At 43.9% G+C, this 26,406-nt stretch overlaps 1 protein-coding gene across 10 annotated transcripts in view; it reads left to right on the top strand.

Moving 5' to 3' along the window:
• Window positions 1-26,406, top strand: part of SYNE2 (spectrin repeat containing nuclear envelope protein 2) — a 261,703-nt gene that overhangs the window by 209,015 nt on the left and 26,282 nt on the right. For all 10 annotated transcript variants that reach the window (XM_075129940.1, XM_075129946.1, XM_075129941.1 and 7 more), the window contains 3 exons: window positions 2,202-2,357; window positions 9,488-9,646; window positions 10,920-11,086. In XM_075129940.1, coding sequence (XP_074986041.1) covers window positions 2,202-2,357; window positions 9,488-9,646; window positions 10,920-11,086 — 482 coding nt within the window. The remainder of the gene's footprint in view (window positions 1-2,201; window positions 2,358-9,487; window positions 9,647-10,919; window positions 11,087-26,406) is intronic.

Here is a 26,406-nt window from a genome sequence, read left to right as displayed (position 1 = left end):
TCTAAAGATGAAAAGCTCTTTATAAGAGCTAGGAGGTGGTATTCTATGGAACAGTGCTCTTCCTATGCCTGGGGCCTGATCTAAAGCCCAATAAAATCCATTGGAATTCTCCCATTGACTTCACTGGGCTTTGACTCAGATCCCATGTTAATGTATATTGAGCTGCATAAATGCACACCCTTATATTTTCAAGGGAGAATTTATTGTGAACTGGGAGAATTATTTTCAGTTAAACTATCAACTCTTTTCATTTTAATAGAATTTTTTTCAGTGTTTCCTTTGCAAACTGAATGGTGAGTCAGTCTCCTTTCAAAATCTGAATGTGCATATATACAGATGGATCAGAAGAACATGGGCGGCCAGTGAACCGGCGCTGGGGGAGGCTAGCCCCCAGGCCCTCCTCTTCTGCCTGAGGCCCACCCTTCTCTCTCCCCTCCCCTTCTGCTGCCCCTCCCCCGCAGGAGCCCAGCGCAACCCCTCACCACCTTGAGGATTCCCAGCACCGGGCCACCCAAGCACCCCCCAACCTCGGAGCTCCGGGCAAGCTCCCAACCCCAGCTCCGGGCAGCCCAGCTGCAGCGCCCCCAGCCACGGAGACACAGGCAGCCCGGCCGCAGAGCACCAGAGCATTAACCCCAGCGCTGGGCAGAGCGGTCCCAGCACCCCAAGTCATTGCGGCACCTACCTGCCACAGCCCTAGCTAGCCTGGGCTACAGAAGAGAGGGACCTGGGAAGGAACTGCAGGAAGGGGTTTAGGGGTGGAGCGTGGGCAGGGCCATGCTGGGCTGTTCGGGGAGAGACAGCCTCCCCTAGCCCATGCAGAGGCACTATGAAGGAAGGAGAAGCTGTCTGCTCCCCTTGTGCATTTTTTTTTTTTGGTCCAGTTTACGGTCTCCTCAAGGCAGAGCATTTTTCTTTGTTAGCAGAACCAGGAAGGTTTTTTGACAAGTTTTCTTTATTGTAAAATGTGAACTTTCCTTCATGTGTAGAACACAGATATTTCCCTACTGCAGTTTGTTGTGCAATTACTCCTCTCCTTCAGTGACAATGTTAACACAAAACACTTTTTTAAAGCCATCAGGAAGACTATCTCCTTGTAACTAAAGAAATGGGTCTGGGGGTGGTTGTTGGTTTGTTTGGTTGTTTTTTTTATTTTAATATTTTTTTAAAAGTCCGGTCGGCAGCACAGCGAAGCTAAGGCAGGCTCCCTGCCTGCCCTGGCTCTGCATGGCTCCCAGAAGCGGCCAGCATGTCCAGCTCCTAGGCACAGGGGCAGCTTGCCAGGGAGGCTCAGCGCACTGGCCTTGCCCTGGGCGCCGGCTCCACAGCTCCCATTGGCCGGGAACCGCCAGTGGGAGCTACGGAGGCGGCACCTGTGGGCAGCACACAGAACCCCCTGCGCCTAGGAGCCAGACATGCCGCCACTTCTGGGATCCGCGCAGAGCCAGGGCAGGCAGAGACCCTGCCTTAGCCCCACTGTGCCACTGACCAGGAGCCACCTGAGGACAGCGCCACCCAGCCAGAGCCCACACCCAAAACCCCCTCCCGGACCCCAACTCCCAGTCCTGATCCCCCTCCTGCACCCCAAATCCCTCATTGCCGGCCCCACCCCGAGCCCACATCTCCTCCAGCACCCAACCCCAGAGCCAGAGCCCTCACCTGCTCTTGCACCCAAGCCCCTGCCTCAGCCCAGTGAAAGTGAGCGAGGGTGTTTGGGTTTGTGCGATTAGAAAGTTGGCAACTCTACCAAACACTGCAGCAGTGTATCAGAAGATGTTGGGTGTTGGATATCTATTAGAGAATATTTTAGTATTTTATAGAGTAACCAGGAGGCTTATTTCTGCAACAAGAGCTATGCCATTGACTTTAATGGGCTTTGGATCAGGCTCAGAATAACTAACACTGGAGGGAACCCTCTAATAAAGCTAAAGAGAAATTAATCTTTTCAACTAACCATTTCTCTTCCCACCCTCCCCCAAACAGGATGCAGAGACAGAAGAAAAAGGAAAGAGAGGCTGACCTAAAAGCATCCTAGCAAAGGCTTCACCGTGTTACCCTTTTGGCTGCCTGTGTGTAAATTTCCCCTCCTCTTTTTTCTGTTTTCCCCTCCCCCACAGGCCAATCAGAGGATTAACCAACAGGTTTTGAAAAAAACACAGGAGCTTAGTCTAAAGGATTGTTTTCCTTGTGTTTAAATGCAGGAACTGGAGAAGTCACTTGCAGACTGGAATCAAAACGTGAAAGAACTTGATAATATGAAGGCAGACTTGGCTCATTATATCCTTGCAGAAGATGTGATGCTGCTGAAGGAGCAAGTAGAGCATTTGCACAGACAATGGGAAGAACTCTGCTTACGAGTAAGTCACTTAGCTGTTGAATATACTGTTCGTGTCCTTGTTCTTTGTTGATGCGTTTAGGGTGAAATGTCTTGCCGGGCATAAACAGCAGAAAGAAACATGCTTTCGTTAACGTGCAGGGTAACTTTAGTTGTAGAGTCTCTTTTGGGGCATTCTTTGCAGGCATGGCTGAACAATAGTGGAATAAAGTTAGTCTGGGCTCTGCTCTCTTTGTTTCCATAACACACAGTGCTCCAGTTTTGCAAACTCTTAGCAATTGAGTGTGTGAAAAAAATGCAACTGTTGGGTGAAATGGATGGCTTTGTTCTAACTCACAAACTAAGCGTGCTAAGGCTAAACAGAGGAATCGCCTGAGGTGAAGGAGGGAAAAAGTGGGGGGAATTGTTATGCTGTTCCTGCTACCTACTTTATCTTTTGAATTCACAAGTGATGGCATGTTGCATAGGCTGATGTAAAATACATCTCCAAAAAAGCTAATAAATGAAATTGAGAAATAAATTAGCTTTTAGGTATGTTTAGTAAAAAGGACCGAAACATATTAAAAACGGACTTGCCATTTCTTTAATATAATATATTTCCAAAACTTTGAACAGTTTACTGTTCAACATTTACCATCTTTTGTGGCCTACTGTTGTATTACATTTAGTTAGCACTGCATTTAAATTTACTGGACCAAATTCATTCACAGAAATCAGTGGAGTTACACCAGGGATGAATTTGGCTCACTGAATTTATAGATTGGTATATATTGCTGGGTATTTTATGTATATATTTTACACAATGGATAAAGAAACAAAATGCTAGATTTTAAGATTCTTGATTTAAGAAGATAGCTTAGCAGATAGTTCTAAGCTAGCAACAAATGGAACCCTTTATAGTCATAAAATTACATGGCTATTTTTTTGTAGATTACAAAAAAAACTGTAGAAACAAAGTTCTCTTAGTATATAGGGCCCAAACCTTACCCAGGCAAAGGGAGTTTGAGTGCAATGGGAGTTTGGGTGGAATAAGGATTGCACGGTCAGGCCCTTCATAATAACTTGGATGTGGGGATCAGAGTAGCAGTTGTGTTAGTCTGTATCCACAAAAAGAAAAGGAGTACTTGTGGCACCTTAGAGACTTTTGTTAGTTAGTTAGAAATATTTTGCCTGAAACTGAAGCCAGGTCTACACTACAGAGTTAGGTTGACATCGTACATAGAATACTCCATTTTATATGTGTTTTGAGACATTGTCGACCTAATTCTGTAAGTGTCTACACTACAGCATTGTTCCTACCAGTGTAAGTCCTCCAGTATACCGAGCTTAATAACTCCACCTCCACAAGAGGTGTAGTGTTTAGGTCGATGTAGTTAGGGCGCCACAGTGTCTCTGTAGACACTGCTTTACTTACATCGCCTGTCAGCTCTGCATGGAGCTCACACCTGTGAGGTGCTATGCAGAGCCAACAGCCCGGGCAATCAGCGCCCCACACTGCCTCACTTAAGGGCTTGGCTACACTTGTGAGTTACAGCACAATAAAGGAGCTCCGGGTGCACTAGCTCACTACCCGTCCACACTGGCAAGGCACGTAGAGCACTCTGACTCTGCAGCTACAGTGCTGCTGGTACTCCACCTCGGTGAGTGGAATAATGTTTGCTGCGCCCCCGCTGGAGTGCCGCAGCATCAGTGTGAACGAGGTGTTGCATTACTGCGCTCTGATTGACCTCCGGCAACGTCCTATAATCCCCTTAAGTCAAGTGGCCACTCTTGTCATTGTTTTGAACTTGGATATGCCCTTTCAAAGCTCCGGTTCTGACAGCTGGCTGCTTATCTGCTCTGGGACAAAGGAACCATTACTGAGGAATGCTTGCTTGCTTTGAGTGAGTGAGAGAGAGGCGGCGGGGCGGGGGAGGCAGAGGGAGGTTTGCTGCTGTCTGAACTTACAAGACAGCATGCTGACATGCTGTTAGCCCCCCAAAAGCCCATTCTCTCTCTCCCTCCACATACACACAACACACTCCCTGTCACACTCCACCTCACCCCCTGCATTTGAAAAGCACGTTGCAGCCACTTGCATGCTGAGATAGCTATCACAATGCACTGCTCTTTTTGGCGTTGCAAGAGCTGCTAATGTGGCCATGCCAGTGCACTTCCAGCTGAGAGTGTAAACACTCGGCAGCGTTTTCCCTGCTGCAGTCTCCGAAGGCTGGTTTAACTCCCAGCGCTCTACAACTGCAAGTGTAGCCATGCCCTAAATTTGTGCAAGCACTTCTGGTAAGGACACACACCAACGGCAGAAGGAAGGTAGTGTGGACATGAAAAACCACAGTAATTACTGTGGTGGCTGTACATTGCTGTGACATAGGTCAAATTAATAATGTAGTGTAGACAAGGCCTGGATGGCTAATCCAGTGATATATGTTCATTATTTTACTTACTACTGCAGATTCTGGACACTGAGTATGCCAGACTTGAAAACATGTAGGCACAATATTTTCGAAGTTGGATGCCTGAATTGGGCACCTTCTGTATATTCATATTTAGACACCTAAATAAGAATCATGATTATGCACTAATGCTGAGCACCATTAGCTCAGATAGTGAGTGCCCAGTGGCTCTGAAAATGAAAATCAAGCCAATGTGCCTAGCTACAGATTAATCCAAACTGTAAACTTCTGGCCATTGTAATTCAATTTCAAACATACTAATAGGATACTCCATTTTGTATGTGTTTTGAGAGATGAGTCGAAGCAGGAGAGTGAAAGATATGTATTGTTTGAAAACAATTGAAATTTAAATGGAGAGGTCTGAAAGACTTTAAAAGTCAAACCCTGCAGCTGTCATGAACATTGCAGAGTGAGGCAGGCAGATGCTCATGCTGGAAAGGGTAGGGAAGTAAATAAACAAACAGTTAATGAGCAGATGCATGGAAGGGGATTAGTGTTTGCATCGCAGCCATTGCAAGGTATATGTAGGTCAAGGATTTATCAATTCATTCAGTAAGGATCCTGGTCTATTACAACACACACGTATGATACCTAGATCTATAGTGCATGTTCCACCTCAGAGCAAAGATGAGGGTAAAACCACAGAAAGGGAAAAGAATGGAAGCACTGAAGGGAAAGGCGGCTAGTTCATAATGACAGGTTTCAGAGGAACAGCCGTGTTAGTCTGTATTCGCAAAAAGAAAAGGAGTACTTGTGGCACCTTAGAGACTAACCAATTTATTTGAGCATGAGCTTTTGTGGGCTAAAACCCACTTCATCGGATGCATGCAGTGGAAAAAAGCTCATGCTCAAATAAATTGGTTAGTCTCTAAGGTGCCACAAGTACTCCTTTTCTTTTTAGTTCATAATGGCCCCCCTTCACTGCAAACTCCACAGGAGAGATCCTGCCTGAAGTTCTAGTGGGAAGAGCTCTGTGATTGATGGGGGGCTAGAACAGGGAACAGCCATTCTATGCAAAATGTGCCCCTTTTAAACAAGCAGAATTGAAATCAGAAACACTTACAGGAGTTAATGCTGCTTGAGTCAGCATTGCTGTCCCCTCCTTGCCCCCATGGATTGAGTTATCTTACCTCATCAGAGGGGAGACAGTGCAGGTGGCAGAGCTAGCTGGTGCCATCATATGATCCCTATTCTGCTGGTGTTGTTGATGAAGTGTGAGCAGGCATATCATGGACACAGAAGAGCTCTCAGATTGTGGCAGAAATCCTCAGGGTCTCTGGATTCTTTGGTAGATTTCTTCTTAATGTGAAAAGAACAGGAGTACTTGTGGCACCTTAGAGACTAACAAATATATTTGAGCATAAGCTTTTGTGGGCTAAAACCCACTTCATCGGATGCATGCAGTGGAAAATACAATAGGAAGATATATATATATATACACACACAGAGAGAACATGAAAAAATGGGTGTTGCCATACCCACTATCATGAGAGTGATCAATTAAGGTGAGCTATTATCAGCAGGAGAAAAAAATCTTTTGCAGTGATAATCAGGATGACCCATTTCCAACAGTTGACCAGAAGGTGAGAGTAACAGTTAGGGGGGGCAGAAATAAGCAGGGGAAATAGTTTTACTTTGTGTAATGACCCATCCATTCCCAGTCTTTATTCAAGCCTAATTTAATGGTTTCCAGTTTGCAAATTAATTCCAATTCAGCAGTCTCTCGTTGGCGTCTGTTTTTGAAGTTTTTTTTGTTGTAATATTGCAACTTTTAGGTCTGTAGTCGAGTGACCAGAGAGATTGAAGTGTTCTCCGACTGGTTTTTGAATGTTATAATTCTTGACGTCTGATTTGTGTCCATTTATTCTTTTACATAGAGACTGTCTGGTTTGGCCAGTGTACATGGCAGAGGGACATTGCTGGCACATGATGGCATATATCACATTGGTAGATGTGCAGGTGAACGAGCCTCTGATAGCGTGGCTGTTGTGATTAGGTCCTCTGAGGTATCCCCTGAATAGATATGTGGACAGAGTTGGCAATGGGCATTGTTGCAAGGATAGGTTCCTGGGTTAGTGTTTTTGTTGTGTGGTTTGTGGTTGCTGGTGAGTATTTGCTTCAGGTTGGGGGACTGTCTGTAAGCAAGGACTGGCCTGTCTCCCAAAATCTGTGAGAGTGATGGGTCGTCCTTCAGGATAGGTTGTAGATCCTTGGTGATGCATTGGAGAGGTTTTAGTTGGGGGCTGAATGTGACAGCTAGTGGCATTCTGTTATTTTCTTTGTTGGGCCTGTCCTGTAGTAGGTGACTTCTGGGTACTCTTCTGGCTCTGTCAATCTGTTTCTTCACTTCAGCAGGTGGGTGTTGTCGTTGTAAGAACTCTTGATAAAGATCTTGTAGGTGTTTGTCTTTGTCTGAGGGGTTGGAGCAAATGTGGTTGTATTGTAGAGCTTGGTTGTAGACAATGGATCGCGTGGTGTGGTCTGGATGAAAGCTGGAGGCATGTAGGTAAGTATAGCGGTCAGTAGGTTTCCAGTATATGGTGGTGTTTATGTGACCATTGCTTATTAGCACTGTAGTGTCCAGGAAGTGGATCTCTTGTGTGGACTGGTCCAGTATGAGGTTGATGGTGGGATGGAAATTGTTGAAATCATGGTGGAATTCCTCAAGGGCTTCTTTTCCATGGATCCAGATGATGAAGATGTCATCAATGTAGCACAAGTAGAGTAGGGGCGTTAGGGGATGAGAGCTGAGGAAGTGTTGTTCTAAGTCAGCCATAAAAATGTTGGCATACTGTTAATGTGAGTTAATGTGAGTCTAAATTAGCTGTTACTGCTCAAGAAAGAGATCTTGGAGTCATTGTGGATAGTTCTCTGAAAACATCCACTCAATGTGCAGTGGCAGTCAAAAAAGCAAACAGAATGCTGGGAATAATTAAGAAAGGGATAGGTAATAGGACAGAAAATATCATGTTGCCTCTATATAAATCCATGGTACACCCACATCTTGAATACTGTGTGTAGATGTGGTCCTCCCATCTCAAAAAAGATATATTGGAATTGGAAAAGGTTCAGAAAAGGGCAACAAAAATTATTAGGGGTATGGAACGGCTTCCCTATGAGGAGAGATTAATAAGACTGGGACTTTTTAGCTTGGAAAAGAGACAGCTAATGGAGATATGATTGAGGTCTATAAAATCATGACTGGTATAGAGAAAGTAGACAAGGAAATGTTGTTTACTACTTCTAATAACACAAGAACTAGGGGTCACCAAATGAAATTAATAGGCAGCAGGTTTAAAACAGATAAAAGGACGTATTTCTTCACAAAACGCACAGTCAAACTGTGGAACTCCTTGCCAGAGGAAGGAGTTGTTGTGAAGGCCAAGACCATAATCGGGTTCAAAAAAGAACTAGATAAATTCATGGAGGATAGGTCCATCAGTGTCTATTAGCCAGGATAGGCAGGAATGGTGTCCCTAGCCTCTATTTGCCTGAAGCTGGGAATGAGCGACAGGGGAGGGATCACTTGATGATTACCTGTTCTGTTCATTCCGTCTGGGGCACCTGGCACTGGCCACTGTCGGAAGACAGGATACTGGGCTAGATGGACCTTTGGTCTGACCCAGTAGGGTCATTCTTATGTTCTTATGCATTTTGGAGGCCATTCCCCTATGTCCCTTCCATAACACTTCTAGCCCCCCCTTTCTGTGTAGTCCATGTAATGTGAATGAAGAGGCAGTGCAGATTTAGGAATACATTTCCCTACCCTGTAATTTGTTGTGCATGAGGAACATATGGAATCAAAGTTCTCAGAACTGAAAAGGCAAAAGCAGAATAGTGTGAGGTTATCTAATGTATCACATGTGATATGAACGATCTTTTTATGTTTCTTTTCCCTCATTGCTACTCTGAAATTTCAACCAGTGTATAAAGTTATATCGGGCGTAGAATCCAGGCACTAGTAATAGAAGAGGTAAATGGGAAGAATGTAGGGTGACCAGATGTCCCGATTTTATAGGGACAGTCCCGATATTTGGGGCTTTTTTTTATATGGGCTCCTATTATCCCCCACCCCCATCCCGATTTTTCACACTTGCTATCTGGTCACCCTAGAAGAATGCCAATGAGATGATCAAAGGTGGACAATAAATGGGATCTGTATTTGCATAATTTATCGTAATTGCAGAAATACGGGAACTTATTACAGAGATGTATCGGAACACGTGTTTTGTATATGTACATGTGGGTCTGTGAGATATAGCTATTTTATATATGTTTGTATGTAGAAATGAATATTTTGTTTTCCTTGTTTGTTTGGCATTGCCAGATTTCCACTGTATGGCTTATGAATTGTTACAAATGTCATCATTTATAAAGCCATCATCTAGTTTAGTAGCTTTTCTAATGGAGAGAAACTGGTGTTTGCTAGACAATGTTTACTCCTGGTGTTCCAACTTCATGTTATAACATTCTGGTTACCATCTTTAAAAGGAAAACTGGAGAATTCTAATAAATGCTCCTGTAAATTGGAGCAGCTAATTAATTTAGAATTTTGCATTTATAATGAAGTCTGCTGCAATAATCTATTGTTAAAAAGAAACATGAATATATATCTTAGTCATGCATGCTTTTGATTATATTTGTAATTGTTGGCTTCCTGCTGAGGGAGATGTTGACAGCTGTCGTGTATTCTTATCCATAGGTGTCTCTGCGTAAGCAGGAGATAGAGGACAGACTCAATGCGTGGACTGTGTTCGATGAAAAGAATAAGGAGCTATGTACATGGCTGGTAGAGATGGAAAGCAAAGTGTTACAGACTGCAGATGTTAGCATTGAAGATGTGATAGACAAATTACAAAAGGTAAACAGGAAAGCAGCTTTTTATGCACTCTAAGAATTAGTTGTAGACAAACCTGCACTAAAATAGGAATGTCGAACAGCATTTACAGGCTAAAGCCAAGAAGTTTAAACATTTAGGCCCCAATTGACAAAGGTGTTTAGTGCCTAACTTCCATTGATACCAAGTCCTTTGTCTTGATCCCTACTGCTGATCAATCTCCAAGTCAAAACCAAAACAGAACATCCCCCTGATCGCGCTGCAGCAGCATACTGCATTTGCACTTGGAACTCCTGCTTCTTACACTGCGGGAGGACGCAACATACCGGTCCTGTGCTTGATATTTTTAGGGTGTGAAGCTAGAGACTCCTCTCTTAGAGTATCCTTTGTAGGTGATCTATGGTGCCCTGGTAGTGCTTCATTGCTCCCCCACTTCTCACCAGTGCCAGCTGTTGTGAAAGGGGCAGTTGGAAGGTAAATGAGAGATGATCCCAGAATACGGAGGTGTGCAATAGTTTTGGTACTAAGTACATAGGAGGTCACCACAACCAAACAATGCCTCAAAACCCACAGATCAAGTCGGGAAACACATCTGGTTTCCTTCTGTGGTACTGGACTTGATTAAGTAATAATATATAAAAAGCACTATCTTATAGACACAGGACAGTAGTCCGCTGCCGGTATCCTTTCCTAATGGCTTAAGGGGCTCAGTATCTAATCCCAGATCTCCCAAGTATAAGAATACCAGCAAAGAAAGAGCCCTTGAACTTGAATTCAGGTTTTTTCAAGGTAACTTGTTAAAAATTTAAGTTAAAAGAGAGAAAAAAACAAGAAAATATTAGAAATTTAAATTGCTATTCTTAGGGTTATGTACCTGAAAGCTTTCAGGTCTTTAAGCCACTTATTTTTTATAGTGTCTTAATTACGGGTACTTTATTCCATTAAGAATAAGTTTTCAATGTAGTACTTTAATGTATTAAAACACCAGATCTAATGTAGTCCTTTGTGGCTTGTTTTCCCTACCCTTCTCTATTTCATTTATTTTCTGGTTGTATGATAAAAAGATAATAGGTTGGATCCTGGGCTAGTGTAAACTGATGTAGTTCCATTTTCCGCAGCGGAGCTCTGCCAATTTACACAAGCTGAAGATCTACTCCCCTGTGTTTCTGTAGCACTCTTGGTCATCCCACTTCAAGCTCATTCCCACCGACACAACAAAGAAACCCAGAAACATTATTTCAACAAGAAATTGATTTTCATTATTTGCTGTGAGTAATTTTTGGATGCGTTTTTTCAGGACTGTATGGAAGAAATAAACCTGTTTGGTGAAAATAAACTTCATTTGAAGCAAATGGGTGATCAGCTGATCAAGACTAGCAACAAGAGCAGAGTCACAGAAATAGATGACAAACTCAATAAAATTAACAATCGGTGGCAGCATCTCTTTGATGTCTTTGGAGGACGGTAAGAACTTAAATTTCAATACTTGCATTTGATGGAAAGTGATTGAAACTAGGAAGTGGCCTGGAACTTTCAAATAAAATGCTTATTTTGACAATTTGTGTAATGTCTACATTTAGTTCCCAACTAAACTCAGAAACATACTGACCTGATTTTAAAGTATATTAATTGGGATTTCAAAATTGTCTTAAAAATAAGATTAAATCTATATTTTCTTATTCAGTTTGATTGTTAGGGTTTTCTGGTCTATTTTGAAACCACACTGCTCCATGTACACAGCACTGGGGGAGTTCTTTCTAAATCTGAGGGTTTAAGGTAGAATCAAAGTGATTTTACTTTGCTATTGTACTGAACTTCATTTTAAAAATACCATATTGGCTGTGCAGCAATGTGGTAGATTCTCCATCACTTGGGAATCTTTAAATTAAGACTGTATGCCTTTCTAAAAGATAGGTCTAGTCCATGTACAAGTTATTGGAATATGTGGGCATCACTGGGTCAAATCCTATGGCTTGTGTTATGCAGGTGGTCAGACTAGATGATCAAAATGGTCCAGTCTGCTCTTAAATTTTTTGGAATGCCTAACAAATAGGAATTTAATCCCAATATTGTAGGCTGCTCTTACGTGACCACATCTGTAAAACCTGCACATTATTTTTAAAATGTAGCATACACCACAGACTGATAAATTAGGAAAAGCTTTGCCATGGCAAAATAACAAAAACTGGATAGCCCCATCTATGATAGCTTCTGATTGGATTAAATGTTTTATTTTACTGAAAGAACTAAGAAAACTGTGACCCTGCCCTCTGATTGAGATAATCCAATTTCATTATAATCTGTGAACAGATTGAGTCTTTATCCCACCCCCAGCACAGTACACCGACCCCAAGGTGGTGTCCAGATTCACCCCCTTCCTGGGATTTGGGTTTATTGGTAACTCAGAAACAATAAAATGAATATAACATAGGCAGAAATCTTGGGTTGATGCCAGAGGTAAACTCTTTCTAGAGTTTCTCGCTGTCCTTGTTTTCTGTGGGCCTTAAAGAAGACTCCCACCCCCTTAATGTTCTGGTTGGAGCTAAGTGGGCCCAACCATCACCATGACTAAGCTGTAATTACCCTGAATCGTAATGAAGGATTTTAGCACTTGAGCCTAAGGTGACTCAACAGAAGAGCCCTTCTTTAGAGTCTGCCACTCAGTTCTGCTTTTAATGGATAAGGCACTGGATTGGGACTCCATAGACATGGGTTCTATTCCTGGCTCCGCCACTGGCCTTCAGGGTGATCTTGAGCAAGTCTGTGTGTCGGTTTCCCCATCTGTCAAATGGGGATAGATACTGACCTCCCCTGTAAAGCACTTTGAGATCTGCTGATGAAAAGTGCTATACAAGAGGAAGGCATTCCAGTTCTTCATGCAAGAGGTTTCCTACTTGCAGTTCACTTCTGTTGATGGATCTCCATTGTATTTATGGTACTGAAGTGTTATAACTTCACTTTTTCTCTGCCTGTTATAGGTTTGTCGTAAGGTGCTGGATTTTTAACTTCTGAGACCACTCAGTGTTGTTGTATGCTGCACACTGGCTTTCAGTTTTGAATGTTAACTGTTGTGAAATAATGTTTTAAAATGCAAGCTACCATATTTTAAAAAAAATCTCTGATCTTTGCAAGCAGCTTGGTGCCACTTCATAAATATTTTTTAGTTTAAAAACTGAATTGCACACTGTGTGTTTCACTGATAATATTTGAGAAAGTACTATAAATTAAAAGCAAAGGAAAGGTTATTTTTTTCACAACAACTGTACCCCACAACGTACTCAAGTAATCTTTGCCATAAACCAACCTCTGCCTGGCTGTGGCTAGGAATAACTTCCCCTTTGGACATATTATTGCATAACTGTCCATTGTGGCAGGGTTTTTTGCACTACCTCTGAAGCATTAGGACAATGGCCACTGTGTTGGGGAATGGATGTTGAACCAGATAGACCACTGGTTTGATCCTGTGTGATAATTCCTGTGTTCCCATCATAAGTGTGCTCTGGAGGATCATTGTTAGTATTCTAAGTTCTGTGTTCCGCAACCCTTACATTGAGTACAGGAACAGGGCAGAGGGGTCAGCAAAAATGGCTTGAGCTCCCTGTATCCTGGGGTTGCTTGAGAGCCTGTCTGAGCTGTGATGTAAGATGGAGCAGCCTACAAACTATGCAGTCCTGTGGGACTTTATGCTAGTGCAGGATTGGCACAGAGCTCTGCATGCCCCCTCCCTCACCTAACACACCCTGTACATGGGGATGAGAGGAATGGCTGATGCAGGGGCCAGCTTTATGCCCGTGGAGAGTTATCCTATGCCAGGGGAATTCTCTGCTGGCCACTTATAGCTAGAATCCAGTGACACACAGAGGCTGGAGTAGAAACAAGATATGGGATTAGTGTGTACTTTTTCTGAAATTTAGCACTTCTTTTGTGAAATTATAACCCATATTCACGCTGTATTTTTCAATTTTAATTAGAGAAAGCAAAGCTTTTACATTTATTCCCAAACATGCTTTGACACTGCAGTACAAATTTTTCCTCCCAGCTATAATTTTCAATTGAGGGAGATTGGATGTCTTTCTGAAAGATCGGCTCTAGCTTGACCATTGGGTGGAATTCTGTGGGTTGTATTATGCAGGAAGTCAGACTAGATAATCATAATGGATCCTTTTAGCCTTAACAATCTATGAATTAACATAGGAAAAATTATACACTGTCAAACTATGGTAAGCAACTGCTGCCACCCAGGTGAATTAACTTCTCAGAGACAAATTCAGAGGCAGAATCCAACAACAGAGAGGAAAAACAAAAATTTAAATTGAGTGATTACTTAAAAAAAACCATGAGAAATGTCTTAAGGGGAGATATGTATAAGTTTTATGAGTTAAAAATGAAAATTATAAGCCACATATGTATCTTATAACAATCATACATAGCAGCTGTATGGAGCTAGGTCTTTTGCTGGTGCGAATTGGCATAGGTCCCTTAATTTCAGTGGAACCAACAGATTTTCACCTACAGAAGTTCTGGGTTATATAATATCTGTATATGTCTGTATGGAAATATATGTGTGTGTTTGCATGTGTTTTTCATAGGTGGGGCTTAGTAGCACCGCATATAATTAAGGTTGCCTGACATTTCGCATTATAAAACCTTATAACTGCAAAACTTTAAACATTTTGACTGAAATTTTCCCGATTAGATGTGTGCCTCAGGTTGATTTTTTTTTTTTTAAGTTCAGTCAAAACAGGTCATCTGTTTCCAAGACCAAAGCTAGGGAAAATAAGTTTTTACCCATGTTAAAAAGGTCTTGCTACATTTTATTTGAAAAGCCGTAGTCTTCCCATGCTTTGAGTAAGGATTTGAAATTTGGCCAGAGGGTGGTCTTTGTGTCAGGGAAGCGCCTTTTACAATTCCAGTGAAAATCTGTCCAAGTTTGGTCGAGTTATACATCTTACAGAGGCCCAGTAGAGACCTTAGATTTTAGCAGCTAAATTCCCAAAAAATTCTGGACACACTGGGCATGCTCCAACCTGGTCTAAGCAGGACTTTCCCTGCAAATGCAGCTCTGGGCCAGGGCAGGACCATGTACCTGAACTGAGAGCCGGGAAGATTGTCTCTCCTTTTCTCTCAAAGACCCCACTGCTGGGACCAGCCAGCATGGAGGAAAGCTGCCTGGTTCAAATACAGTGGGGACAAGAGCCAGACCTACAGGTAGAGTAGATTGAAAATAGGAGCCTGGATGGGGGAGACTGGGACTGAAGGCAGGGAAACTGGGAATTGGGGTAGGAGAGGGACTGGGAGCTGGGGATAGGGGAGACTAAGAATGGCTGTGGAAGGAGGTGAGGGGGTAGGAAAGACACATGACAAGCTGTTGGACTTTTGGGGGAGAACTGGGACTGACTGGGCAGAGACTGGGACAAGGAGCCAGAGGGTGGAAGTGAAATTTGATGAGGAGATCAGGGAGATAGATTGGGATTGGGAGCCAGTGGAAATCGGAAATATGTGGGAGGGGCAACTGGAGATTAGAGTGAGCGAGGAGGCAGATCAGATATGGAGCTGGGAGGGAGACTGAGTACAAGGAGCTGGGGGAGGAATGCAAGTCGGGGAGTCTGGACTGTGATACTCGGATTTATTGGGCAAAGGGACTGGGATGAGAAGATTGAGTACTGGGCCTGGCTAAGTGAAGAGAATGGGACTGGGACAAAGAGCTGGGTGGGGAAGAGACAGGACAGGGACAGTTTGTAGGGGACAGAATGGGTCACCCTTCTGCGGAATGCCCCCTAGAATACACTCCCCTCCAGAGCCGGAGAGTCTCATCATTCCTCTGCTGTCACCAAATATCTCAGTTACCTCAAGTGGCAGAGGTCTGTGCAGTGATCTAAGGGTTCTAACCCTGATGATGTCAAATGGTGGAATTTCTGTTTTTTCATTTTTTTTTTTTAATTTAGGAAATTACCCACACAAAACTTCGTTAAAAGATCCATCCTGTGCCCTGAATGAGACACAGGTCCTGTGGAAAAAATAGTATGTGATCATATAATTAAAGACTGTATCATGAACTACATGCACAAAAAGGTTACATTAAGATTGCACAGGGACCCTTATTTCTGTCATTTCCTAACTTTTGAGTGTGTGACTTGGCAATCTTAATGTTTTTAACATAGTGTTTTGCACATAATATTATATATATATATATATATATATATATATATGTCTATACAATATTGAAATGACAGCCAGTCTTATCAATACAGAACAATTCCAATAAACAACTTACTTCACCTTAAACCAATAAACAACCTGAGACAGATGGGCAAATTAGGTGACTTCTCAGTTTAGGATTTGGAGTGATTCTCTTAGATCATGGTGACAAGCCCAGATTTGCCATATGGCAGCAGCTACACAGAATGGACTTAGCACTTTTATTGTATGTATCTGCTTGGCTTGTGTAGTTCACAAAGGCATTGTCATGTGTGTCACAGCTGAAGCATGGTTTGATGTAAACTAGGAAGCATCTGAAAACATAATTCCCATGGAAAAAATAACATTCAGACATCTGTTCCTTTTTTTAAGTTATGTAAATTAATTTCTGTACAGCTTTGGAGAGACTATTAGCTAGCCATTCTCTTCTGTGCTTTCCTTTGTTGGCTGGCAGGAAAGGAAAAAAGCAGGGTACTAGACAAACAAAAGTTTAAAGTCTAATTTGAGATTTTGGCCACTTTCTGAGTGTTCTGCAATTCCACTAATTGTGGAAACATGTATCTTAGATTCCAGAACATCATCCGCAATCTTTTCTTATCTCCACTTATCAGTTAGCAGCAGTACCCTTAAAATGAAATGCTACACATATGTACACACACAAGTGTGCAAGGCCCAAAAGGTAGAGGAAATGGCGTGTGTAGGCTGCAGGGGGTGGGGGGGGGCAGGTTACCAAGAACACATACACTAAGAATTCACATCCTGTATGCAGTGGAGCAGTACTCTGCGCCGATTGCCTGCAAGGATTGAGAGAGTTTTCAGGGACAGTACATCATATAGGGCAATGCAGTCCTGTGGCCTCTCTCTGTGGCCTGCTTTCCACCAAGATTCTACTGTGTGTAGTGTTTTGTGGGCAAGCACAGTGAGGAAGTATTTGCTCTTGAAGCTATTGTTTCATTATGACTGTCTGCAGACTCAGGAAGCCACCACAGCGGTGGTTCATGCTCAGAGGATATCTTCACAATGCCAGGGTTTAACAATGTACTTATTTATAAATGGATGTTTAAACTGCGCAGAAAACACATGAACCTGCATTAAAGCATGGCATCTCGGTGGTGGGTCCCTCCAGGGGCCGTAACCAAACCGATTAGTCTACAGTAATAAATGCACTTTCAGCATGTATGTTTGTATCCCATAAACGTACTGTATATTGCAAGCAGCTTTTCAATCTAATTTCTTTATAAGATTGCAGAGAATTAGCACCATTTCCAAACAACTCAGTCTGTCGTGGCTTATTGGTAATGCCTTGTGCTCCTGTGTTGGTTGCGTAGATTCACTTTCTTTGCCGTACTGAGAAAAGCATGAACCAGGTGTATGCTGTGATGAGAGAATTTGTGTGACTCTTTGTCTGCAGGGCAGCTCACAAATTATAGTAGGGATTGGTTGGAATAAATACATGGCTACAACCCCTAATATAAGCACTGAAATATGGGGACATTGCCAAGGCAAGTTAACGTTAAGGCTCCCAACATGGTGGTGTCGTTCACCTTACACCTCCCAACATGGTGGTGTCGTTCACCTTCCAACCCTGATATTCTATGATTCTAAGACGGGTCTCATCCATGGTCATTCGGCAAATCGTATGCATCTGGAGGCTCATAGCCCTGACCACAGCAAACCCTTTTGATGGATAATTCTAAACAGGGTAGGCTTTAGAGACCCTTCCTTCCACCTCTTAGAGATTAAGATTTTTCCCCTCCCCTGGACAGTCTGGGTGAAATTCTTAAACAGCAATTTAAAACTACAAGGGTCATAGTAAAACAGGATTTCATAAGAATATTCAGGACATCAGATTAAAGCAAAATAAATCATCTGCATAACACCTTGCAGTCTGCAACAGGTAGTCTACATACAGTAGGTCAATCTGTGGCATTACAGGGAATGCTCCGGGCTTGTCTACATGGCAGGTTGGTGCACAGAAAGCCAGTGTGGGAATCTACAGTGCAGAAAAAGTTCCATTATGTGTGGTAGCAGTATCCACATGGCGAGCTACCTTGCGGAAAGCTTGTATGCTGTAGATTCACACTCTGGCTTACGCCACACTAACTAGCCATACAGACAAGCCTTTAGGCTCTGGCCGTATCTACACTACAAACTTTGGTCAATACAAGTTACAAGTTAGCCCACGAAAGCTTATGCCCCAATAAATTTGTTAGTCTCTAAGGTGCCACAAGGACTCCTCATTCTTTTTGCTGATACAGACTAACACAGCTACCCCTCTGAAACAAGTTACATCATCCTTCAGCTGCCACACTTAGTGTATCGCATGTGCGTGCACATACTTGTCTCCTTCTGTCAGCACTGCACGTGCTCACCAAGAGTGTTTGCAGTGCACCATAGGTAGATATTCCAGTGTGCAACCCTCCACCCATCCAGCGTACCATCTTTTGGGAAGTTTTGGCAGTGCATGGTGGGGCCAAAACGAGTTGGACAGAGGTGAGAGCAAGGGGTCAACTTCCCAACATGCAACTGTCTCCATCCCGTAATGTCATCTCTAGCACATAATTTTTGCACCTTTTTTCAAAATCTCATGAACCCGCGCAGCACTCCTGACTGTCCACCATCTCTGACTGAAACAGGGAGCGTGCACAGCTCTGCACTTCGGTCATAAGTGCGGCAAGCACAGGATTCACGATCCTCCCAGTATTTGCAGCTGCAAGAATCCGCTGATGATTCTTTTGGAGCACAGATTGCTGTGGGACATAGTGAGAACCAATTCAAGGTTGCAGTTGGTATTCACAGAGCCGCTGCAGATGGTGGGGCATGACTTCTGGGCCCAAGAAACGAGCACTGACTGGTGGGATTGCATTGTCATGCAGGCTTGGGATGATAAGCAGTGGCTGCAGAGCCTTCGATGTGTGAGGCTGCATTTCTGGATCCGTGCGCCGAGCTCGCCCCAGTCCTCCAGCTCAGGGACACCAAAATTGAGAGCTGCACTGACTGTGGAGAAGAGAATGATGATCACACTGTGGAAACTTGCAAAGCCAGATTGCTACTGGTCAGTGGAAAATCAGTTAGGAGTTGCAAAATCCACTGCAGGGGCCATTTATTGCCTCCTGCTACACAGGGCTGTGAGGTAGTGGGTGGATTTGCAGCACTGTGGTTCCCGAACTGCGATGCAGCAATAGATGGAATACATATCCCTATTTTGGCACCAGACCACTTTGCCACAGAGTACATCAACAGAAAGGGCTATTTTTCTCTGGTTATGAAAGCATTGGTGGCTCACCACAGACACTTCACCAACGCCAGTGTGGGCTGGTCGGGGAAGATGCATGATGCTCACATCTTTAACAACACAGGATTTTTCAGAAAGCTACAAACAAGGACTTTTTTCCCTGGACTGGCAGATTACCATCGGCAATAGTATTCCTGGGGGACACGACCCTTTGCTTCCCTGGCTCTTGAAGCCATACGCCAGCCACCTCGACAGCGGCAAGGAAAGATTCAGCTGCCTCCTCAGCGGGTGCAGAATGACAGTTGAGTGTGCCTTTGTTTACTCACAAGAGTGGATCTCAGTGAGACAAATATCCCAATGGCTCTATCTGCCTGCTGTATGATAGTGGGGGCAGGAGGGGGGTGCAATTTAAAAGTTCGGTCACCCCCTGAACAGCTTGAGTCACAGCACCTCCCCCAGGCAAGCCTCCCCACCCGGAAAGCAGCAGCCCCTCCCTGCAGCACCTAGCTGTTGCGCCTGCGTCACCCTTCGGGGTGCAGCTCACAGCTCAGCCAGCCTTTGAGGTCACTTGACTGGCTCGCCTCCGCCAGCTACCACACAGGGATGGGGCCTGGCAGCACCACGTGACTAAGTGGGGCCGGGTCTGAGTCAACAGGAAAACCCGCGCATGGGAGTGGGGCAGCCCCACCCAGAGCCCGCAGAGGCTGGGTGGTTTCCAGCTGTGGCTTTCAAGGCCTCCTAACTAGGGGCACCTGCGTATTAGCCACCCCATGGCCCTGGTTAAATCCCCCCAGGTCCCTGTGTGAGACCCAAACTAACACTGGGCCAGGCGCAGAATTTGCCTCCTGGAGGTGGGCCCCATTGGCCTGGTTGGAGGGTCGTTGTGGGTCAGCACCGCCTGCAAAGGGAGGCAGCTTGCTGTTGCTGGTGTCTCTGTTTTGAATAATCTACTGTGCACTCATGTATTTTGAACTCACTCCCTGCACACAAAAAAAGAAATAAAAATATAAACCCTGGCAGAAATCGGGTGGGCACAGATTTCCCATAATGCCAGAGAAAATGGTCAAATGCATTAGACTTCCAAATAATTTCTTGGATTTTTGGAGTGATTTTTCAAAGTTTTTGTGCCATGTTGCTGATTTGCAGATACATCTGTGTTTAAACCAAGTTTCTTTCTTTCCTCCCAGCCCTTCTCACCCTTCTCTGGCAGTGATGTCAGAACACGGAATTTGTGATGATTGATTTTTTGACAAATGAATGATGTCATAAGTAAAGATTAGGGGGCAGTTTGATTGCCAGTGTAACTTCTTGCACTTCATTGGTCCTACTCCTTCACTGGAGGGCTGAGCACAGGACAGGGTAGATTGAATAGGAGTGAGCTTCAATTTGTACATAAAACGCTGTGATATGATAGCAAACAAGGCAACAGAGAGCATAATCCAAGTAAGCATTTTGTGTGTGTGTGTGTGCGCACGTTTGTGTGTGTTTTAATTTTGGGGATTGCTTCAACAGGAAAATCCCTCTATAAATCATCAGAGTCTGAGGCTGAAGGTATCTGACTGTACTCAGTAGACTTTACCTTTTGGTTTTGAAGCCTCTGGAGCATCACCTTTTCATTACCACCCCCAAGCAATCACTCAAGGTATTTTTCTTCATGAGCTGATTCTGTTGTGTCAGAGTAAAGCTATTTTGTGTTTGTGGTTGGGTTCTCAGCAATTTGACAGGTAAAAATGCAGATTAACAGAAGGAAACCAGTGTTGTTCAGTGTGTGTGTGTGCGCGCAAGCGTGCTGAGACTCCACAGCTAGGGGCTTTGCAGAGGAGGAGGAGGATGGAAAAAGGCTTCCCCCCCCCCCCCAGGGGAGATGCTAAAGCAATGAATAAATAGGGCATCCATAGAGGAGGGGTTTCCTCTTCCATGAGTGCTGTGGTTAAACAGACAGAATCCTTGCAGCTTGGAATTTACAAGCTAAGGAATGATTTTCCCCTATAAACGGTAAGTGCTGTTTCAATAATCAGCTCTGCATTTGGTTATAGTGCGTGTAAGAATAGAAATCACTAATTCAGTAGTATCTATCTGGGTGGTTCAGCAGACTTGGGGGATGGGCATTGCTATGTCAGCATGTGCGTGTGTGTGTGTGTGTGTGTGTGTGCAATTTGCCTGTGACAAGTGGATGAGAAAATGGATTATGCTGTGTGGGAGATGCAGTTCATTAGACTGGATAAATAGCATTGAGGGGCCTTCTAAGTTAAAATGTGTACTGGTCTCTTTGGTATCTCATTGTACCAATGTCAGTGGAGATTTGGGACTACAATATTATGGATAAATGGAAGGTTTAATATGAAATGTAGCTTGCCCCTTCTTGTTCAGTGATTATGTGATATTAATTCTTGTAATTGAAATAATACAATCAACCAAAGGAAAGGTTTCTGTGTTATTTTCAAGAGCCAGAAGCTGCACAGAGAAATGAATGTGCACACATTTAAAGGTTGGGCCCAAATGAAGTAGTCATTTCTTAAGCTTGTGTGCTTTATATGTCCGTTTGCACTAAAATCTACCAAAAAAAGATTTCCTGTTATCAGGCAGTAATGTCAATTGACAGTGCAATTTAATTTCACCATATTTTTTTTTAACAAATATGAATAGTATCTCTGCTCCCTGACGACAATGATATTTACACTGATGAACGAGATTTAAAAATATACATCTGAATCTCTTCATCCCATTAAACAAAGAAATGAGTTTTATTTATAGCTTGTTCTTTCTCCTACATTTTCTGTCAGCACTGGTTAGAAACCAGCATAGTGCAGGCTGGCACGATGCAATTCTTTATCACATCATGTTCCTGCCGACACACTTTAGTCCTGGCCTGCAACAAAAGAACCCTTCTATCCCTGGACACCTCCTGAGCAAGGACTGCCAAACATGCCATCCTTTCATGTGGGCTTATGATACCAACATCTAGAAGGGATTTGTTTTAGGCCATCTGAAGCATTTCAATTCAGGCTCCAGTGGTGGAATGTTAGGACCTGATCCAAAACCCATTCATATCAATGGGAGTCTTTAAATTCACTTCAGTGTCTCAGGATCGGGTCCTTAGTTATAACCCACTGGCACTACACAGTCCTTTGCCTCTACTTGAATTTAGGCTTTAAGATGAAAACATTTAGTAATTGTCTTCCAAGCATGTACTTAAGCATGTATTGAATGAATGAGGGCCATATTTAAGTCATGTTCATTGCAAAGTACAGGAGACTTTTCAGCCTTTTCCTTTTCATAGCCCCAGAGAAGCAAGCTGCAGCTGGAGAATGTTATGACCCAGTGCTGCTGGGAACCAATAGTCTCTTGAGTGGATCTGAGCAAATTGGTTGCAGCTGAGTCCGTTATCTAATAAATTAGTGAGCTATCCACACACTTTGATTGTTACAAATGTGTTCGTTATTCAAAGTTATTTGACCAGTGGTTTATGTGGGCCTATGGATGATCATGAATTGTTCACCACATCTATTACTTTGATCATTTGCTTGTCTTAACTCACTATTCATGCTGTGTGATTGGTCACCTCGCTCACATGGTACAGCTTCTGCTCCCTGATTAAGTGACTCTCATACCCATAAAGAGCTTTCAAGACCACCATATGATACGAACACTCATACTCCTATGGTTCAGATTTGAGGCGCATTCATGACATTTTCTGCAAACAAAAGTTAATTCACACAAACACTTGCAGAAAGCAAATACAAGGTGTGACAAAGCTCTGTCCTTGCCTCCGTGGGTCCCACGTTTCCTGGCAGATTTCGCTAGCCTCAGGGGTTCACTCCACATAACCCTTCTCTCTCTAGAGACAAGGGTCACAGTCTACTGAGCCATTTTCATCATAAGCCAGCGAGGGAGGTGAGGAGAAGTTATCCTTCCTTGCACAGTCTCTTATCTCCCAGTCTCAGTGATTAATCAGGGGACAAAGTGGGGGGGGGAGGGAGCCCGGGCCCACCCTCTCCTCCAGGCTCCAGCCCAGGGACCCTAATAGTATCAGCTATGGTAGCTGACCTTTTAGAAACATGACATGTACAATTCCCTGGGCTACTTCCCCCACAGCAGCCCTCACTTCCTCAAGCTCCACTTCACCCTTACCTCAGGGCCTCCTTCCTTGTGTCTGATGTGGTGTGTACTGCTCAGTCTCTCCAACAGCACAACTTCCTCCCACAGCTCCTGACATGCACAGTCCTGACAGCTCCTGACTGACTGGGAGGCTTTTAGCTAGTTTCAGCCAGCCCCTGATTGGCTTCAGGTGTCCCAATCAACCTAGCATTCTCCCTGCCTTCTGGAAAGTTCTTAATTGGCCCCAGGTGTCTTAATTGACCTGGAGCAGCTGCCATTTCACTTATCCTGGTACCAGGGATTTGTTTAGCCTGGAGCTAATATATTTATCTCCCACTACTTTTCTATAGACATCTGGCCTTGCCCCGTCACAAAGCCTATGGTAGCAGTGACACAAATGTGTGGTTTTTATTCAGTCAAAGGGTCTTGGATTCTTTGTTCCAATATTCCCCTGGGTCGATTCCTGAGGGAATGCTTCCACTTCTCTTTGAAATCAGTGGGAGTTGAGGGCACCCAGCATTTCTCAGGAGGCTTTCAGCACCTTTCAGGATTTTTTTATGGCTACCTGGCAACTTCGTTCCTCTGTCACAATGAAACTCTCTACAACCAGGTTAAAGCTTGTCTGTGCGGGAGACAGAACTTTTTCAGGGGCTAGTTCTGAGACTGTGGACTGAACTCCCCCAGGAACTAAGGACCATCACAAACCTCACCACCATCTCCTCCAAGTGCAAAGCGTGTTTCTTTGATCTCCCTGCTCTAACAAATACATAACAACATTTATATTAACTCCCCTCCTCCACCCCTCCCAAAAAAATCCCTCCCTTCCAAAACAAAACTCTCCACTGTGCATGCTTCTTCCTCTAGGGAGACGATGAGAGAACAAACAACACGTGACAGATGTTAGTCACCTAATGCGCTACTGGAAGGCACTCACATACTGCAGTGTCGCGCACGGAATACAAACCTATATAGAACAGAATTAGAATATACTAACCTTGAGCCACATGCCCAGTGCTGGTTGACTTCACTAAGAATTTACCCGTCTGTGTGTTTATTCAAGACAGTAGTTTGTTCCCATATTGTGATATTGTACCAGCACTGATTTCTGAAAGGCATTTATTATTATCACCTGTCCATTTATCTTAGGTTTTAGTTCTCAAGATTGAGATTAATGACCCAGAGCATTAAGGCTGGGATGAAAGACATATTCTAGCTGGCATATGTAACAGATTAGTTAATTAGATTGGCAGGTCTCTCTGATGATAATTGTGTTACAAAGTAAACACATACTAATAGTGCCACAATGGTTGTTTCTATTGTGCTATAGTTGCTGGCAATCCTAACAAACATTTTCTACTACAAGAAACATATTGAGAGCAATATTTATATCCTGAATTGGGGACGTTTCTAAGACAAACAGCTGTATTTGCTTTCCTCATTGTAAAATCTTTTCCTTTTAAAAATCACTTCATTGTAAAATTACTTCCTTCCTGTTTTTCCTTATCTTTGTTTATTTGTCAAAGTTGCAGCCATGCAAACACTTACTTATTACTAGGGCCAAGTTTTAGTCAGGGCAATAAACAAATTTACAATTTTTAGTAAAAGTCATGGACAGGTCATGGGCAATAAACAAAAATTCATGGCCTGTGACCTGTCCATGTCTTTTACTATAAATACCCCTGACTAAAACTTAGCAGCTCCTGAGACTCTAGGGTGCTCCGGGTGGCTCTGAGGCACCGCTGCTCTGGGATGCCCCTGGCACTGACAGCTAGCCCCTGCACTGGTGGTGGGGGCTGACTTCCCTCAGCTGCTCTGAGGCCCTGGGGACCGCTGCTCTGATGGCCTCCAGGGTGGCCCCTGGGACCGCTGCTGCTCCGGGACCGCTGCAGCTCCAGCGACTCCAGGGCCAGCTGCTGGGGCTGCTCCTGCAGTGGCCAATGTGGCTGGCCCTGGGACAACCCGAGCAGCTCCCCGAGTGGCTGGTCCCGGGGTCCGTCCCAGCAACTGCCCAAGCAGCTGGCCTCAGGGGCGGCCCCTGCTGCTTACCCCAGGCCAGCTGCTCGGGCAGCCCTGGGGTCAGGCGCACCAGCAGCTGCGGAAGTCATGGAGTGTCCCGGAAAGTCACAGAATCCGTGACCTCCATGACAGACTTGCAGCTTTCATTATTACTTGTGCTCCCCCATCTGTGTCTCTGCATTCCCCTGTTGTCTCTGATGTTATACTTAGATTGTGAGCTCTTTGGGGCAGGGACTGAATATTTTTGTTCTGTTTACACAGCATCTAGCACCAGGGGGCTGAGGTCCATGATGGGAGCCCCTTGGTGCTAAAGGAATACAAATAGTAATAATAATACTAGGTGTACTACTAATATTGACGTCCACTGACGTCATGGTAGCGAGCGCTAACCCGGAGAGTGTTTGCAGAATTGCACCTTTAGCATGAATGTGGTGTGAATGAACGGTGCCAGTCTGAGGCCTGGATCCCATCAACCAGCCCTCACGTGTTGTCCGAATGCAAAGCTCTGAGCACTTTATGGTATTCTGTTTGTACAGTACACAGTGATTTTGTAGATACGCAAGGTGATTTGAAAAGCGAAGAGTGGAAAATTGTGGTGTCCGCCAGGGGTCTGTACTCGGACCAGTGCTGTTCAACATATTCATGCATCAGCTGGAAAAAGGGGTAAACTTTGAGGTGGCAAAATTTGCAGACGATACAAGATTACTCAAGATAGTTAAGTCCAAAGCAGACTGCAAAGAATTACAAAAGGATTTCCCAAAACTGGGTGACTAGGCAACGAAATGGCAGATGAAACTCAATGGTGATAAATGCAAAGTAATGCACATTGGAAAACATAATCCCAACTATACGTATAAAACGATGGGATCTATATTATCTGTTACCACTTAAGAAAGAGGTCTTGGGTTCTTTGTGGGTAGTTGCCTGAAATCATAGCCGACAGGTAGCGGATGACAGGGGATGGATCACTTATATCCCACTCAATGTGCAGTGGCCGTCAAAAAAGCTAACAGAATGTTAGGAACGATTAGGAAAGGGATTGATAATAAGACAGAAAATATCATATTGCCTCTATATAAATCCATGGTACCCCAATACCTTGAATACTGAGTGCAGTTCTGGTCACCCCATCTCAAAAAAGATATATTGGAATTGGAAAAGGTTCAGAAAGGGCAATACAAATTATTAGAGGTATGGAACAGCTTCTGTATGAGGAGAGATTAAAAAGACTGGGACT

The sequence above is a fragment of the Caretta caretta genome, chromosome 6 (genome assembly GCF_965140235.1).
Source record: "Caretta caretta isolate rCarCar2 chromosome 6, rCarCar1.hap1, whole genome shotgun sequence".
Taxonomy (NCBI): domain Eukaryota; kingdom Metazoa; phylum Chordata; order Testudines; family Cheloniidae; genus Caretta; species Caretta caretta.
This window is presented reverse-complemented; position numbering and strand designations above follow the sequence as displayed.